The sequence below is a fragment of the Sturnus vulgaris genome, chromosome 3 (assembly GCF_052056855.1).
Source record: "Sturnus vulgaris isolate bStuVul1 chromosome 3, bStuVul1.hap1, whole genome shotgun sequence".
Lineage (NCBI taxonomy): Eukaryota > Metazoa > Chordata > Aves > Passeriformes > Sturnidae > Sturnus > Sturnus vulgaris.
In genome coordinates, this window is record NC_142245.1 from 113,120,100 (window position 1) to 113,139,063 (window position 18,964).

Here is an 18,964-nt window from a genome sequence, read left to right on the forward strand (position 1 = left end):
GATATCTCTCCTTTACATTGATTTTTCTCTGATCAAGACTGATTTTCTAAGAAAAGCATAATTTTTCCTTCTGTTTCAGTGACAGAAATGTAGAAGCACAAACAACTCATGAACCAGACCAAGTGAGGAATTCACTGTTACTATTCTCTGATTTAAATGTCCAGTTACTTTCCTATTCCTGGTTTAAATGTCTTCCCTGGTTAAAATCTTCCACTAAACCAGGGAAACTCTCCACCTCAGCCAACTGCTCATAATCATTGTAACCACCTCTCTGCTCTTTTTAGACAATTTAACAGAAGAACACCACAAAATTACTTTTAATTGTTATGACTTTCTTCAGCTTGTACTTACACTACTGGAAAAGTTCTGAGCATACTTTACATGAGGATGGGACGCTACAAAGCCTCTTGAGGGTCTTCAGTGTTATTCACCATTCTGTAAAACACAAGGAAAAAAAACAAGAATATTAGAGATGTCTGGGAGAGGCAAAGAGATCCAATCACATCATTCTGGATAATCTGTCACTAATCCAGACTCACAGACTTCAATGTACACGGCAGATTCTTACAGAGAAAGTTGATGTCTGGTGTTGTAATCAGTCCAGAGACAAAAATTTAAATTACAATTGATTTCTTTTGGCCACAAGTAAATTAATCTATGCAATCATTTAGCCTTATGACAGTTACCTAGCCTTTTAACTCACAAAAGCTATTAAAAGGATTATTTGGCCAACATCCGCAAAGAGCTCAGGAGACAGGTGCTGTGTTCTGAGGAGGAATGACCTAATAGAATTTTCCTCAGCTATCACTGCTGATGTCTTTCTCTACAAACTAACACGGACTGAAAGTGCTCCAAAAGTCAAAACTATTAACCAAGAGGAAAGAGAAAAGCAGGATGTTATATCCAGGCAGAGCTGGGATAGAAAATGAGTGGATACAGCAGCACAGGGATCATTTCCTTTGCTCCACCTGTAACATCAGCAATCGTGGATTGCTGATCCATGGAGAGCAGTCATGGATGGACAAATCTTGGCTTTTCTCAGTGGTTACAAGTGCTCCAGATATTAGAGAATGACTCTTCCTCCCTCAGTACCTGCTGAAGATGTTGTGGAAGAACTGCACCTCTCCCAGATGGAGCCCACTGAGCACACAGGGATGCAGTACAGAGCTGGTTAGGCTGGAAAAGCCCTCTAAGATCACAGAAGCCCAGAATGATTTGGGGTGGAAAGGACCTTAAAGCTCATCCTGTTCCACCTCCTGCCATGGACAGGGACACCTTCCACTATCCCAGATTGCTCCAAAGCCCCATCCAGCCTGGCCTTGGACAATTCCAGGGATGCAGGGGCAGCCACAGCTTCTCTGGGCACCCTCTGCCAGGGTCTCACCACCCTCACAGGGAAGAATTCCTTCCCAATATCCCATCCATCCCTGCCCTCTGGCAGTGGGAAGCCATTCCCTGTGTCCTGTCCCTCCATCCCTTGTCCCCAGTCCCTCTCCAGCTCTCCTGGAGCCCCTTTAGGCTCTGCAAGGGGCTCTGAGCTCTCCCTGGAGCCTTTTCCAGGCTGAACATTCCCAGCTTTCCCAGCCTGGCTGCAGAGCAGAGGGGCTCCAGCCCTGGAGCAGCTCCATGGCCTCCTCTGGTTTCACTCCAACAGCTCCACATCTTCCCTGTGCTGAGGACCCCAGAGCTGGACGCAGAATTCCAAGTGAGGTCTCACAAAGGAGGAAAATCACCTCCATCAAGACCATGAGTTAAACTGCTACCCCAGCACTGCCAAGGCCACCACTGGCCCATGTCCCCAAGTGCCACATGCATGCTGCTCTTCAATCCCTCCAAGGGATGATGATATCATCTCTATGTGGCTTTTTTTTTCCTTTTTTCCTCCATGAAAAAACTGATGAACTTTCAGGACCAAAGGCTGGGCTGAAAGAGCTTTCCCAGAAGTGGCAGCACTCAGCTTTTGGCCACCAGCTTTCCTGGGAGCCTGTCCATAAGAGCATTCTCCCACCCACTTGTGGCCAGGGAAAGCTCTGGGTGTTTCCAGGGAGGGGAGGTGCTGACAGTTGGCTGCTGCCCTTCCAGAACAACTCATTTGGCCCTCACTGAAGTCTTGAGCTGCCTCTTTCTCTCCAGGAAAAGAGGTCACCAAGATGAATGGTCCCAGCAGACCCTCATAGGCCACGTTCTGTGAGCTGGGAGAGAATCAGTGACACCAAACCACTGATGGATGGAAGAGCCAAACACCCAGGTCCCTCCCTGTCAACCACCCCAAACCTTTTCGAGAGACTCCCCCACCAAACCCCTCCTCTGTCAAATCTCTTAACTGCATTTTCAACATATTCCCCGAGGCAGTCACAAAAAATATGAGATCATGCTGCTGACTTCTTGCCAAATTTTAATACAGAGAGCTGTTTTGTTTTCCAAAGAGGAACAAATTAGACTTAAATATATACAAACTTTCTGAAGGTCAGAGGGGCTAATGATAAAGAACTGGATTCCTCAGAGAAAGATCTGCTTCCAGAGTGAGGAGTGTGGAGGTAGCAAAGAAGAAAACCCAGACAGGAAAGAAAAAAATCACCTTCCATCATCATGAAATGCAGGATTAAAAGTAGAAGACAAAGAGATAAGAGAAACAAAGAAAAGGCTGCTGTAACTCAGGTTTTGAGATGACAAAGGCAGGAGGATCGTATTAGTGATAGCAATGAAAGAGGAAAAAACTGGTATGGACCTGAGATGTTTTAAGAGAAGAGCCATTAGGATCTAGACCAAATTTGGGACATGATTAGAGGAGGAAGACGAGCTTTTCCAAGAGACTCCAGATCTGTGAGTGCAGACAGAGGACGACAGCATTTCAGCAGAAATAAACATCAGCAAATCCACGAGAAAATAGGGCTAATTCTCTGGTTTTGCTACACTAAAGTGTCAGGCAGGTTTATTACACTCAGAATGCAACCACAAACTGTCCCAGACTAAGTAAGGAAGGACAGGGAATGCTCAAATCTGCCTTGGGAGCAGGAGTGCTGAAAGGAAACCCAGCTCCAGAGAAAGGAGAGGAAGCTGGTGCTTCCTCTGGCTGCTGCCAGCCCCGAGCGGCCGCTATTGAAAAGGGACACAAACAGTCTTTGACTCCACGTTGGTCTAAAGTTCAGCGGCACAGAAATACCTTCCCCACCCCCAGACACATGTGAGAAGTTGCTTCAATGCTTTTGTCACTTTAAGGGCACATCAGGCAGGGAACGAGCAAATCCTTCACTTAAAATCTGAGTCAAAACAATTCAATGCTGACCAACATAAATTGCATCAGCAATAAATCCTGACTCTGAATCGTGACTCAATATCCCTCTTAGCACAAACTAAAGCACCAAAGCAGTCCGAGCACAGCAGCCAAGGCAGGTGTCACCACTCGTTGTGGTGATATTGGAGTAAGAACTCACAAACCTTTGCCCTTTTCGAATTATTCATTAAATAAATTATCTGCTAACCCAGGGAAAACACAACCAGCTCCCATTCTTATTTCTGGTAGAGACAATAAAAAAAAAAAAAGCCACTATTAATATGGAAATCATGGCTGCAGTTGTAGAATCAGATGTAATGAACAATCTTGTCCCCAGCTTAAGTTGCTATAAAGGCAGCTTAAATTTACAATGGATGAGTCTTCATGGCAATCTGTTTTTCAGATATTAAAAATCTCATTTTCTCGGTGCCAAGGACAAGTGGAAGTGTGAAGCACTGGAGTATCAACTCTGCATTTGTCTCACTTGACATGAAATCATTCTCATTTTAGTTCTGATTTTTAATACATTCTTGGGATCCCCTTCAGTTTTCTTCATTTCTCACTGTGTGCAATTAAATGTTTTGAAGTAGAGCTTGCCCTGATCCACAACACCCTACAGAAGCAAGGAGAAAGTCACTTGGTAAAGATGAGGCTGATATCACTTATTTGGAAAAGAAACTCATTTTCTCTTTTAATTTCTGAGTGACTCACATAGTATAAAAATAATAAAAAAAAAAAGCCATCACTTTGTATTTCACTAATACCTTCCTTGGTGAGTTCTTCAAATGGGCTTTACAAATAACAAACTAAAAGCTTTTGTCCTTGGGGAAGACAAACATCACCATTTTGACATAAGTAAAACACGAACAGAGGGGCAGAAATCTTGGCTTAAAGCCACCCAGGGCAGTATCAGTGGCTGAACACAGCAGAGGCCCCAGCACTACAATTGTCACATCACCCCTGAAACACAGAACCACCAAGGTCCAGAAATTCAGCCCCAAGAACGAAGTTCTACCACTGCTGAACTCACAGTAAAGGCAAATCCCCAACTCCATGCATAATTGCAAACCAATACTCTCCTAGAGGCAGAAAAAAAAATTAAAACTTAGGTATTTTACTCAATGCACAGCTTAAGGTGTGTAATTGTGAGGTTTTCTGTGCACCTCTGTGCACACATGTCCATGAATATGCGCTGGGGAGGTTCAGGCTGGACATCAGGAGGAATTTCTCATGGAAAGGATTGTTAAACATTGCAATATGAACAGGGAGGTGGTGGAGTCCCCACCCCTGGAGGTGCCCAAGGCACAAATGATGTGTGACTCCATGCTCTAGACTGGGTGACAAGCATCTGTCAAAGGTGGGACTCATCCCAGTTGGATGATTTTGGAGGTTTTTTCCAACCTAAATGATTCAACTGGCTTCTCTACACTGAGGCCAGTGTGAAGTAAAGCTGTTACCTGGTTTAATTTCTGTCCCAGGACATCTTGCCCCAAAACCAGAGAGCAAGGATCCATCCACCCTGGTTCATTCTGGTGATTAATCACCCTCTCCACAACAAATCTGTACTTGATTTCTACTTTGAAGATGCCTGGCTTCACATTCCAGACAGTAGCCTTCCTCTGCCAGCTCCAAGTCCTTTATTCCTGGGAGATGTTCAGACAGGCTTTTATTTACACAAAAGTCCAGGTACTGCATTTGTATCAACACTTAAATTCATCTGGGTACGTGCACAAAAGTAGGACTAGTGTCCAAAATACTGGAGCTAATCTAGGACTCTCTAGCCCACTTTCCCAAAATAGGCATATTAGGGGGGAAAAAAAATGTGAAAAAAGCTCTTCCATGTGACTGGAGGATGTGTTTTATTTGTGCCCTGGCTAGGAACCTTCTCCAGGCACTGCCAGCTCCTGAGCACACCCCACGGCTCGGTGACGTGCAGCATCCAGTTCCACGTGGAAATCCTTTTCTCCAAGCTCCCTGCTCAAGCAGGGCCACCAAAGCCAGTTGTTCAGGACCATGTCCTGAGTATCTTCAAAATTTAAGACTTCATTTTCTCACAGCAACCTGCGCCAGTGAGTGGAAAGCAGCAAAAGATTACTTTTATGAACACAAAAATCCTTGGAAAAAAATGCTCAGAAGTCACCTCCAGTCATTGCTGTTCTCATTCTTACTGTGACTGTGTTGTTTACCAAACCTTTCACAGTACAACCCTGGAGCAGGCCATATTTTGGGATTATGGTGAGGGAATGCAGCAGCTCCTTGTCAAGTTAACAAGTTTACAAGTTTTTTATGGGATCTTGTTTTTTCCTCTGAACTCTGAGGGGAAAATACCAGCTGAAGCCTCTCCCCTTTAGAAAACAAACACCTCAATCTTATGATACAGCCACAGCTTATCATTTATTACTGGTAAATATAAAAAAGCAAATAAATTATTTCTCCTACAATATGCTCTGCAGCACATTTGCACAGGACAATTAGCCACGGATCACACTCAAAACTATTTCTCCCTTCTTCTCCCTCCCAAATCCCACGCAGAAGAAACCTCCTTGCCCAAATTTACTGGAATTTCCTAGAGCATAGAGCAGAGGCCAGGCTCCACTTTGAGGCACACTGGCAACAGATCCCACTACAGAAAAAATGAACTCACAAAATCATGAGGTTTCCCAAACTCCAAGGCTTCCAGAAAGGTAGAAAGGACCATCTGTATTTAACTGAGAAGGACCCTGAGCTATTCCAGAAGTCCCAGAGATCCATCAAAGGCAATGCAATCCCAGTAAAAGGATGTAATTTAGTGTTGCTTTGTCCTTAATTGCAGCTGGAAATGAAATGGTGTCACCAAGCCACCTCTGCAGACCCATTTGAGCAGAGCACCCAAGCTGTACTTTGGTTATTGCTTACAACTGAGCTTCCAGCCTCAACATCCCAACCATCTGTACTCGTTTATCTCCTGGACTGCTGCATGTTGAACCCTCCAATCATGGCTAAAAATATGCCTGGAATCAAAGATCAGACTTGAGTTGGCTTTTCCTACTAAAATTGAATAAAATGGTGCCATGTGAATGTCATCAGCAGAAGAATGGCAGCAAGGCACAAATTCCTGACCAGCAGGGACAGCCAATGACTGCTACAACTCCATTTCTTTAGGGATCAAACAGGTTCTCAGTCACCTCAAATCAGTTTGACCACTGAAATGGGGGAGAAAGAGTGAATTAGGAGCCACCTGACTCCTGCTGAGCTACAAGAGGCAAGACAGGCCCTGGAGTGGAACTGAGATTTAAAGCCCCTACATGACACCAGCAGGGCCTGGTGACAAAAGTGGTGACATCTTGACAAAACTGATGGATGGGAAACTGCCAAGTCCTTGAGTCTAAGCTTGGGCCAAACATACAATAAATGAGAGGCTCCTTCAAAAACCATCCCAATTAACACAAATTACCTTGACAGTTTTCTGTGAGGGACACAGGAGCCCTGGACATGCCCAGTGAAATGAAGTTCTCTATTGCCAAGCACAACATCCACATGCCATGAATCCACCTCCACTGCAGACTGCTTGCCCCAAAGGGCATTCAGGAGTCCAACAGGAAGAGGAACTCTCAGATTCTACAGAGGTTATAGTAGGGAAAGGATAAGGTCAACAAGGGACACTGCAGAAGATACAACAGCTCCAAGAAATCAGAGTGTTCATCCAACTGGACAGGAAAGGACTTTTCTTCATCCATGACTTCTCCAGGGAACACCTCAGTAGATGCCCCAAACTCTCCTGAGTGAAACTCCAGAAACTGCACTTGGCATTGGGTCTGTGACAGAGGGAGATTCATTGCAAGACAAGGGCTTTGAAATGTGTTGATTGAATCAAACTTGATTTCCTTTTTATTTGACTTGATTTTAACTTTTCCCGTGCCAAATTAGGGAACACTTCCAAAAGCTGCATTTTTTCATGGAGTGGTCCATCATGCTTGGAATTTGCATTTGCATGGATGTAAAACCCTTGGCAGGCACAGAGAACTGCAACTACACAATCCAATGAAGATGCTCAATACAAGAGGCACATTCAGATGAACTGAGTTCAAGAACCTACAAACAGTTGCTGACCCAAAAAAAGAAACCAGAATTGTATCTGCCATCACTTGTACCATGAACAAGCAAGATAAATAAGTCATGTCTCACAATCCTTTATTTTTACACTGCAGTATGGCACAAGAAAAAGTATTAGGAGGAAAGTGGTACCATTTGACAAGAGCAAATTCACTGCATAAAATTTAAGTATTAAATGTTTTAAAACATTTTTGGATTTAAGATCATCATTACTTTTTCCCAAAAAGCAATGTGATAAAACGCTGTACAAACAATAAACTTGGTAGGAACTTTACAAAATATAAAATGGTGTTCTGAAAAATGCTGTGAGCACTCAGTTGTAATAAAATAAGAATGAGGCTCTTTTTCACCTCCAAGAAAAGTCTACACAAAAAATTGTGCCATAAAAAGAGGCTGAGAGCAGGGCAGTGTCACCAGGGTGTGCCCTCTGCTCACAGCTGCTGGAGGTCACAGGGCACCCATGTGTTGTTCACTTCAGACCACGAGGAGTTCTGTGACAATCCTGAGTCTGCCAGGGATGCTGGCACAGGGCTGGGATGTGGCAGACGTGTCCCCAGTGCAGCAGCACAGATCAAACGCGTCCCCTTGGCCCGCTCCACCCCGTGCCCTTGTCAACCTGTTGTGCTGAAAATATCGATCTGTGGCTCCACCGTCCTTTTCTGCTTCCCCCTCTTCTTCCTCCCGGCTGAGCTGGACTTTGATCAGCTTCTCCTCTAAAGGAATTATCCGTGGCAAGCAAAGGGGCCGATCAAAGTTTCCTTTTTCACAGCTTTGCCAGAAGCCTGAGGGGCTCTCCCACCCCTGCACAGGAACACGGAGCAGCAGACACAAGGGACACAGAGGATGAGCTTTCAGTCCAAGGTAAAGCTGTACTCTGGTGACTTTATACCAGAGACTTCATCTTGTTTCTACCCAGTGACTCGTGCAGAACAGAGTTGACTTCTCCCTGCCCAGAGCAGGGGCTTGGAACTCACAGATCTTTGACTCAGACACCAATTCCACGTGTGACACCCACCCTGCTGAACTGCAGGTACTGCTGGCACTCTGATGTGGGCACAGAGCACTCTCAAAGCCACCTGAAACAAAACACTGATTCCAAAGTCAAGAGCTAGAGAATCGTGGAATCACAGGATGGTTTGTTCTGGAAGGGACCTCAAAGCTCATCCAGTGCCACCCTGTGTCATGGGGCAGGGACACCTTCCACTGTCCCAGGTTGCTCCAAGCCCTGTCCAGCCTGGCCTTGGACACTTGCAGGGATCCAGGGGCAGCCACAGCTTCTCTGGGAATTCCATCCCAGGGCCTCATCATCCTCACAGCCAAGAATTCCTTCTCAATATTCCATCTAACCCTGTCCTTTGGCAGTGGGAAGCCATTCCCTGTGTCCTGTCCCCCAGGTTCTTGTCTAAAGTTCTTCTCCAGCTTTCTTGTTGGTCCCTTCATACTCCCCAAAAAATATTCCCAAAAAAGAAATAAAATATTCCCAAGCACCCACTAGAAATGGCAGTAACATTCAAGCAAACATCAACTGGATGCTCCAGCAAAACATTCCAGGAGCAAGCACAGCCACTTGCCCTACCTTAGCCCAGACCACACACCCAAATGGAGATCACTTGCCAGCTAAATATTCTTCTTTCATAGGCCTTCTCCTGCTTAACATATTAACAGGATTTATAGAAGTGACTGTCTGGAACACTGCTTAACAATGTTAATAGCACAGTTCCAAGAAATCAGTAGTTTGGCAATTGCAAATCCAGCAATACATGCTGAAGTATGTGCTCACGCTTGCTAAACCTGTAATCCGAGTTCTTTTTTTTTTCCCTCCCCATAATAAGTGGTTTAAATTTAGTAGGAATGATTCACTTGCTGCAGGTTCACTTGCTTTATTTCTTTTCTTTTTTTTTTTTTTTTTGCACTTGGAATCCATCTTGGATGACATCTAACAGGAAGATTGGAGGAGGGAGGCAGAACCTGGCTTTTTAAAGAAAAGCCAATCTATTACACTGAGCATCTTTTGTAATTTTAAGTTAAGTATCTCCATAACTCCAATTTTCTCCTTCAATAAGCAGCAGATACAGGGCAGACACAGACCCAAGCAGGGCTCTAGTGATGCTTGTGCTCTAAAAGCTGGGTCCAGGCTAGAGAATAGACCATTCTCTGTGGTCTTAAATACTCCATCCCCAGGTGTTCTGCTCTAGCACTGGGATCCCAGAACCCAGAATTACTGAGGTTGGAAAAGACCTCCAAGATCATCAAATCCCACTTGTGACTGATCCACACCTTGTCACCAGCCCAGAGCACTCCTGGCATTCCTGGACACCTCCAGGGATGGGCCCTCCAAACCTCCCTGGCAGCCCCTTCCAGTGTATGACCACCCTTTTGTTCAAGAAATTGTTTCTGATATCAAATCTAAATCTTCCCTGGCACAGTTTGAGGCAATTTCCTCTTGTCCTGTCTATTTTTACCTGGGAGAAGAGGCTGATCCCACCTGGCTGCACCCTCCTGTCAGGGAGTTGTAAATCCAGCTGGGACCCTCCTGTGCCACTCTCAATATAACCAGGCTGAGCAGCAACTTTGGTTTGCATGAGCCAGGCTTGGGGACGAGGATCATGGACTCTCAGGATGGTTTGGGTTGGGAGGACCTTAAAACTCATCCCATTCCATCCTCCTGTCACAGGGACACCTTCCACTACCCCAGGTTGATCCAAGCCCTGTCCAGCCTGGCCTTGGACACTTCCAGGGATCCAGGGGCAGCCACAGCTTCTCTGGGCACCCTGTGCCAGGGCCTCCCCATCCTCACAGGGAAGAATTTCTCCCCAGCACAGATTCTAAACCTACTCTCAGTTTAAAGCCATTCCCTTGTCCTGGGAAGGAGGGAGGCAGCAGAGCAGGTGAGAGCTTTGGGACAGCACCAGAGGAACTATTAAAGTAAAACTTTGCTAAATATATCAGCAGGGCAAAGTAGGTGGGTCAGAACATCCCTCCAAGAGAAATCCAGATTTGGAAGCATAGCCCAAGTGACAAGGTATACATTCAAAATAGGTATAAGCACAAACATAAGGGCTTTAAACAAGAACACTCAGAGGATTTGGAGTTTCCCTTCCCCCCTCACACGTATATTTTCAGCCAAAAGTCTGCAATGGAAAATACTCCTTAGGAAACAGGCAAGGAAAATAAATGGATGCACAGAGAGGGTGAACTGACCTCCAGTCTCAACTGAAATTATTTAGGAAGCTTGGGACCAAATTTAGACTGAGCTATGGGCCTAAACCCCCTCACCTGTGAGTGGGCTGAGACTCAGCAACTCATTCCATGTGTGACACCAATGCTGTGTATTTCCTGAGCACACAGGACTGTCAGAGCTCTGGAAACCAAAATACTGACTTCCAGTGTCAAGGATTATAGAATCACACAATAGTTTGGGGTAGAAATGTGGTTTAAAGCTCACCTCATTCCAACCCTGACACCTTCCACTCTCCCAGGTTGCTCCAAGCCCAAATGTCCAACCTGGCCTTGGACACTTGCAGGGATCCAGAGGCAGCCACAGCTTCACTATCCACTCAGCCAAGAATTTCTCCCTAATATCCAATCTAAACCTCCCCTCTCTCAGAAAGAGCCATTCAGTAAGACAAGAGGCTGAAGTTGTATGATGGAGGCTTCTGAAAAACTGATGAATTTCATTGGGCTGTGACAGAGTTCTGCTGAATCTTCGAACAGGAAATCCAGCTTCAGCTGTGGGTATGTATTGGAAGTGTTGATAAAAGCCAAAATTGCAGAACATTTGGAAATGCATAATTTAGTAGAGGACATTCAGTACAGATTCATAAAAGGAAGGTCATGCCTGACAAATCTGCTGAAATCCTTTTTATTATACGACCAAATCGTTAGGTTAGACAAGAGTGAAACAGTGGACATAAGTTATCAGGATCTCAGGAAAGCATTTGATTTTGTACCACTCAGGCTGATTTACAAAGTCATAAAGTATTGTGCAGGGAGAAGGAATTGAAATGGATTAAGGGACATTTTAGGGATAGGCACAAAAGCAACAGAGTGAGTGGAAGGAATCTAAAACAAGTGTAAAGGTCAGGCTGCTGCTAAAGGTGTAAGAACAGGGTTTGAGAATTGTAAAACTTCAGCTCAGCTGCCATTGGAGAGGAAAGAACACCTGAATTTGGTGGCAGAATTGCAGAAGGCTTTTACTAGTGGTAGTAAATCTGGAGGAAATCAGGTGCAGAAAGGTGCTGCACCAACCTGTGGTATTCACCTGTACTGGAGCTGAGGTGTGAAGGGAACTTCTGGCTGGGAATCCACACTCACTTTTAAAGAGGATTCAGTAATTTTATGGTCATTAATAAAATCTGCAGCTCCTCATACTGTGGTAATGATTTGGGTAATTAAATCTGAAGCTTCTGGGAATTAAGCTGATGGCCTGAAAGGGTCAAAAAAGCAAACTCCTCTGGTGCTTAATCACAGGAAGAGCTTTACAAGCTGGATGGGTGCATTAATTGTCCCATACTGCCCACGATGTGACACACAAAGTGGATCTCTGGGCTGATCCAGCACAGCTCTCCACAGAAATCACCACGATTTCATTCGTGTAGGACACAGCAAAAGAAACCAGCATGGCTTTGTTAGCCCCTCTGAGACAATTCTGCACAGACAAAAAGAACTCCACTCATCCCAAGGTTTTCCACAGGCTGCTGGTAATACCTTCTCCTGAAAAATGCCAATTATTCTCGTGGCTGGCAGACTGGACACGAGCTCTGTTGCTTGATGACGATACAAGGAGTTTTTATCCTTTGTCTTTTCTTCCCTAAGCGAGCAGCAAATCTTTACAACGACGTCCTCGTGAGCCAGGGTAAAATTCCTCACAGAAAACTGAGCCTCAGCTGCTGCTACTTGGCTCAAGGTCAGCTGAGATAAAGATGAGAACAGAACGTGGATCTTCTGATTCCCACTCCTGTGCCCTGAATTCCAGGCCACAGTGCTGCTGCCACCACCTGTGGGGACAGTCTTTCAATCTTGAAGGCTGTCAAAAGCCAGCAGCTTTTCTAAGCACTAAAAAAAATCACTTTAAATAAACTTCAGTTTGAAAAAATAAAAAAAAAAAAGAAAAAAAAAAGTTAGGGGAGAACAGGTGGACTCCTGTGACACCAGAATTCTTCAATGCACAAAGAATCTTTCATCTCACTGTTCTACACGGCACCTTTAAATATTCTTCTACATAAAGGCATGATATGCAAGAGCAAAAGAATAACTGAGAAACAGTAATCCCTAACAGATCAACTGTGCTTTATCTACACAGATTCTGCTTTCATAAAAGCACAGAGGAAAGAGGGAAAAAAAAAAAAAAGAAAGTACATTCTTATTGTTTTCTGAAGCTTAAAATAACCACAAAGTGAGAAAAATCAAAGCTGTTCCATAGAACAACCAGGGAAAAAAAGTCTCACTGAGCATTTGAGAAAGACAGTAAATGGCAGAAGATGGAATTAGAGATTTAGTGAGTACCATGGTCACCAAGCTCAGATCCTAAATTTGGTCTGTGCTTAAACCAGGGTGGTTAAATGGAAGGATCTGCTAGAATGTATGTGCCCCATATATAATTATAGCTTTCACTGGCAGCAAAGGCTACAGTTCTGGCTGCCATTACATTCTCCATTTTCACTTGCTAACTTCTCTGAAAACTTTCCTTTTTTTCCATACATAATGCAAGTGGATGCAGGCAGTGTCTGCAGGAAACCTGCTAACTGTGAGCCAGTCAGAAGGTAAAGGGATGGGAAGAATTAGGAACAAATCATCTGCACTCAACACAGACCTGCCATCAGTTTATGCTCAAAGCTGATTGATTATGAAGTTTTTGCACTTCCAGAAACAAACAGAAAATGCATTATCTACTACAGCTGGTTTATGAACCAAACATTTGATCTTAGGTTAAGTACAAGTCCAGGTTGGTGCTGGGGGAAGCAGCAGCAAAGTGGCCAAAATAATATGTAAAAAACATTAATTTATCCCCCACATTCAGATATTCCAAAGCATTGAGCTGTTCTGCACCACCAGTGGGCTGCTGACATCAGGGTTTGTCCAAAACCTTCTTAACTCAATCTGTGTTACCTGCTGGAATGACAATCCACAGAAAAAAAAAAAAAACTCTGTAACCCCCCAAACTTCTCCCTAACCCAAAATCTTCCTGGCCATGACACAGCTTATTCCCTAAACCCTCTCTGCAGCAGCATCTTCTGGGAGCTGTTTTCCTGAGAGGAGCTCTCCACCCTTTCCTACAGCCAAGGAAATGTAAGATATCCATTTGTTCCAGCCCAAAGGGGCCAGGAACCAGCTCAGAGGTTCAAAGGGATCCTCTCAGAGCAAGGCTGACTCCTCAAAGCTGCATTTCAGTGTTGTAAGGAGATAACCAGAAACCATGTGAGGAATGATTCCATCCCTGTCTTCCATCATTTCCAAACACTTCTTTCCAGCTCCACACCTCACCCTGTGTTTCAAAGATCTGGGAAGATTCTTTATATTTGGCCATTCAGACTCCTGGAGGGAGGTTTGTATTTATAGGTTGATGTATTTTTTATGTATACATTTTATTTTAAACACAAATAAATGGAAGAGTCCATTAATCCCATCCCATTCAGTCTCACTCTAAAACAAGAGAAGCAGCAGATGGAAATAAACCCAGATTTACAAATGTGTCATTCAAATACGAATTCAAGTTACAATGACTGTCAATTAAACAGAGGTGCAAGATCTTTTTGTGGTGTGAGTGCTTCCATCCCTTGATTTCCAGCTGCTGGGGTACCAAGATGAGCCAGCAGCATCCCACCAAAATATATTTCAAGAGTCATGATTGTACCATCAAGGAACTGCATTTTCCCCCTGCAACACTTGCTGCTAACAAAATTCAAAAATATCTGTGCAGTATTTCCTGTGTATCAGTGATAAAACAAGCTGCTGTTAACAAGCTTCCAGTTTTAAGGACAATTAAAGAAAAGATCCAGTATTTTTAATTCAAACATGACTTCAACTTTGATTCTGAACTTTTAGATAAGTCTCCAAACGTTCTCCAAGTGCATGGATATTGATAAAAGGACAGCCAAGACATTCAGAGGTCTACACCCCAAAATCCAGGTGGGAATGAGTGTAAAACTTTTCCTGTGAAAGCTTTTAGACCCATCCCCATCATCACCTTAAGGTTTTTCTCTGAGCTGGACAGGTACTGACTTGGAAAGTTATTTTTCCTGTCTGAGAACTAAAAATTTTGACTCCAGTTACTCAAGAAAGGTATCCAAGTTTGGAAATTGGATGTCCACCAGAAGACTGGAGAATATATAAATCAACACATCAGGCCTAAAATGTAAAAGCTACTGTTTAATGCAAAATGCCAAAAATAAAATGTGAGTTCCTCTAGACAGTCTGCAACAGGCAATTATCTAAAAAACAATTTTTCACAAAGTTCTGCACATTCCTGCTGACCAACAATTCTGCTGCCAAGCACAGGAGACAGAAGGATGAGTTTTTATCTTTTTAGTTAGTTCTAAGAATATTATCCAAAACACTGACTTAAATAAAGGGGTACTTTCAACTTCATTTATTACTTAGTTCTTTATGATTCTTTACACCCAGTTGATAATGCACTGGCACACTTATCTCTTATATAAATTTCTGTCACCATCCACCCAAGGAGACAATTTGTTAAGCCAGTTTAACCCCTGCTAAAACATGACTTACCACTGAAAGCACAGCCAAATTCCCATGCCTGAGGTGAGTCCTAGAATTTAAACAACTTCTGGAAGACATTCCAAAGTTACAGCAGCAAGACTGCTGCAAGTTCCTCTGGAGAACACAACAGCATAAAAGTCACTGGCTATGAGCTCTCATCTCTTAGTCAAAATAGATGGATCTTCCTAGACTGATTTTGTAATTAAGAAAAAAAAAAAAATCTGATTATCACAGAATCCTGGGATGGTTGGAGCTGGAAGGGACATTAAAGCTCATCCCATTCCACCCCACTGCCATGGGCAGGGACATCTTCCACTATCCCAGGCTGCTCCAAGCCCCATCCAACCTGGCCTTGGACACTCCCTTGGACCTGTTTTAGCTTTTGCTCTCTTGCTGGCATTGGATTACACATAATGAGCTCTAGAGGAGAGGGGTGATGGAAATAATGAAATACCTGCATCACTGGAAAGGGTTAATAATTACACAGTGCTGGTTGGTGTCCTGCAGTTCCCGCCAAGGATCTGCACCATTTCAGGATTTGAGAAAGAAATGGAGAAGTGGGTAACTCTGACAAGTCTCTTTTTTAGAATCCTCCTTCAGAATCCAAAGGAGAAAGTGAAACATCTTATCCTTCCCACTGTCCTCACACAGTTCACATTTGCTCTTATTTCAGCTCCAGCTCCTGAAATCAAATGATCTGAAGTGAAAAAATAAAAGCTGAGAGATGTGAAGTAAATAAATACATCATATACCTTCCTGTGTCCTTCACTTCGCCAAACCCTGACTTAATAAGAATTTATTTGGTATATGTGATGCTGTAAATAACAAGCAGCAGTTAATATCAAAAGACTACTCAGCCTTAATACTTTGGAATATAAAGGTCTTGGCAAAAAACCAAACAGGATTGGTCTTAAAAAACTTTCTTAACCTGTAAAAATGAGTTTGGGGCCACTTTTACCTGTGACTGAGACTTATCAGACAAGAACCAGCAAGTGGCCTTGGTGGGAAGAGCTCACAGCAGAGGAGCTCCAGAATGAGTGTCAAGGATTATCAGGAAAAATGGTAATGGAGAGATTTGGGCAGGGGCAGAGAAATGACACCTCATGGCCCTAATTTTGCCAGTCTATAAATCAAAATAATTTCGATTGGAAAAGATCTCCAAGATCATCACATACAACCTGTGACCCATCGTGACCTTGTCACCAGCTCAGAGCACTGAGTGCCATGTCCAGGCATTCCCTGAACAGCTCCAGGGATGGGGACTCCAAACCTCCCTGGGGAGTTCCAATGCCTGACCAGGGAGAAATTCCTCCTGGTGTCCAACCTGACCCTTCCCTGGCACAGCTTGAGGCCATTTTCCCTCCTGTCCCTGTTCCCTGGGAGCAGAGCCTGAACCCCCCCTGGCTGTCCCCTCGTGGCAGGGAGTTGTGCAGAGCCACAAGGTCCCCCCTGAGCCTCCTTTTCTCCAGATTGAACAACCCCAAAACCTGGGTGTGGTTTCTGCCACTTCTCCAGCTGCCAAATGAAAGCTGACTTCTGCAAGGAATGTTTTTATTGCCATCACAGACAGGGTTCCTGGGCTCGTCTGCCCAGTCTGACCCTGCAGGATCCGATGTTCTTAAATGGCCTGGGCACAATTTATGTGCAGCCATTCCGGAGCGTGGATGCACTGTAAAACACGGAACAGCAGGAAAGGCTCCCTCCACATCCACAAGGAGAAAACTGACACCATAAGTCAACATCCAGTTGGCTGGGGGAGAAAGGGGGATGACACACACATGGCATATAAATGGATGAGATCACAGCCTCAGCGCCCGCTCGAAAGCAATCGAGTAAGACTCGCCCTTAATATTCTTAAAACGTTTTTATTTTTGAAATATAAGATGTGGAAGTGCCCCATTTTTCACTGGCTGAAGCCAAACTTGAAATAACAAAACAGTCCTAAGTAGTTAACAGGCTACAAAACTGCCCCTGATTTCCAGGCAGCGCTGCAGACTTGCAGAGTAACACTGTGTACCCATTAACTCCAAGTCCACAATTTGGCCAGAATTTGTTTTGCTGCATTACAGCCAAATCACTTTTTGTGTCTGTCTTCCTCCTACGTGGGATTGCCTGAGCAGAACAGGATGCCAATGCTGAAAGCACTGACTGTCTCAGACGTTACCATCTCTGATTAAGAAGGCCCTTTTATTGCAGGATCACTTAGACTTTACAGATAACTGTTGCTGCATTGAGATGAAGTTACTGGCAGGAAAAGCTTACGGCAACTCAGGGAACAGCAACCAGAATATTAAGGCTCCCCAAGTGAGCTATTTCAGAAGTCCAGCACAGAAATTATTTTCCTAATATCCTTTTCTTGCTGAAAATCAGGTTGACTCTTTCCTGGACTCCCCACAGAATATGAGAAAACATCATATTCCTCATTTTCCTACAAGAAACTTCCACATTGGGTTTGCACAACTCCTGGCAGGTGGGGTGGGTTATCGAAAGCTTCACTTTAAAGGTCCCTCTTCTTTCCTTCCACTGTAGGAATCCTCTCAGAATTCATCTCTCCATCCTTTTCCTGCCACATTCTCAGCTTCTACATGAATTTCACATCTTGTTTCCAGTCCTGTTCCTGCCCCACATTCCCATCCTGCTCTGGTTTGCTTGTCCAGCTGAGCAAGAGCAGGAGTGTGCTCCAGCTGCCCAGGAGCTGCATCTACAGGGGCTGATGAGCAGGGATCAAAGACTGCAGCTCCCATATCCACATCTTTGAGGGACCAGACACAAAACAAAAGAATCAAGTGTTTCACAGCAATGGACAAGAAATCCTCATTTTTTATCCAGGCTGGCACATAACCTCAAGGATATCCTTCCACTCCATTTTATATCTACCACTCCCTGAGTTACAAGTATGGGGAAACAACTCTTCCCACTTAATTTCCCTTTACTATTTGACATTTCTATTCCATCTCAACTTGTTTTTATTGCAAATGGATATTCCAATATATAAACTATCTCAGTCAGTTGCATCGGGCACCAACATATGATTTGCAGTCAGATACGGGTGGAATTTTTTTGATTCTGAATTAAAAATCTAATCTAGGATGTGGGACAGAAGCACCCAGAGGTGGAAGGTCATGTGGACCATTAACTTCCCCTTCCAGTTTTACAGATCTAAGCAGCAAGTGTTTTGCATTCATATAAAGGCTTTTTGTCCTCATCAGAAAAAAAAATTGTTTTCTAACTTATTAAGCAGAGCTTAACATCTGCAAGAGCCTGGTTCTTGCATCACTTTGTCAATTCCAGCAGAAGCCACTTGAGTGATGGCAGGGACAGCTATTTATCACCCCATCACCAAGGAACACAAACAGCAGCAAATGAATGACCTGACAATACAGAACTCAAGTGAAACTGAGAGTGACAAAACCTTGGGACCTCACTTTTGCCCTGATTTACAGTGCAGTATATTCAACAAAGGAGTGCTGGTTCATCAGCATGGGGAGGGTGTTTGTTTTAAAGTGGTACAAAAGTCAAAAAGTACAATTAAAATAATTCATTCTAATTTTCTGGCAGGGGGAAAGGGAGGCTCTGCAACATCCTGTACTCAAACGCTGAAAAGCTTCAGCAGAGGCACTGCACTCTAAGCAGCACCACAGGTTTGATATTGTGGAAGATAGGAATTATCAACTCAACATCTCCAACTGTTGCTTTTTTTTTTCCTAAACATAAATATTTACACAGTGCTGAGGATGCAGAGTAATAAGCAATGAGTTAATTACCAAAGGATTTAAGGTGCTCCTTAGAGTTGAGACAAAGCTATCATCATCCCATCAATGTTAACAAAGTGTAATAGAAAATCTTAACAGACCCCAATCTCCTGCCTCCGCTTATTCC

General features: G+C 43.9%; 1 protein-coding gene across 14 annotated transcripts in view; it reads right to left on the minus strand.

The window, feature by feature from the left end:
* The window catches only part of HMBOX1 (homeobox containing 1), a 102,945-nt gene that overhangs the window by 56,963 nt on the left and 27,018 nt on the right, over window positions 1-18,964 (minus strand). For all 14 annotated transcript variants that reach the window (XM_014886498.2, XM_088162578.1, XM_014886497.2 and 11 more), the window contains exon 2: window positions 352-435. In XM_014886498.2, coding sequence (XP_014741984.1) covers window positions 352-374 — 23 coding nt within the window. In that variant the 5' untranslated portion in view covers window positions 375-435. The remainder of the gene's footprint in view (window positions 1-351; window positions 436-18,964) is intronic.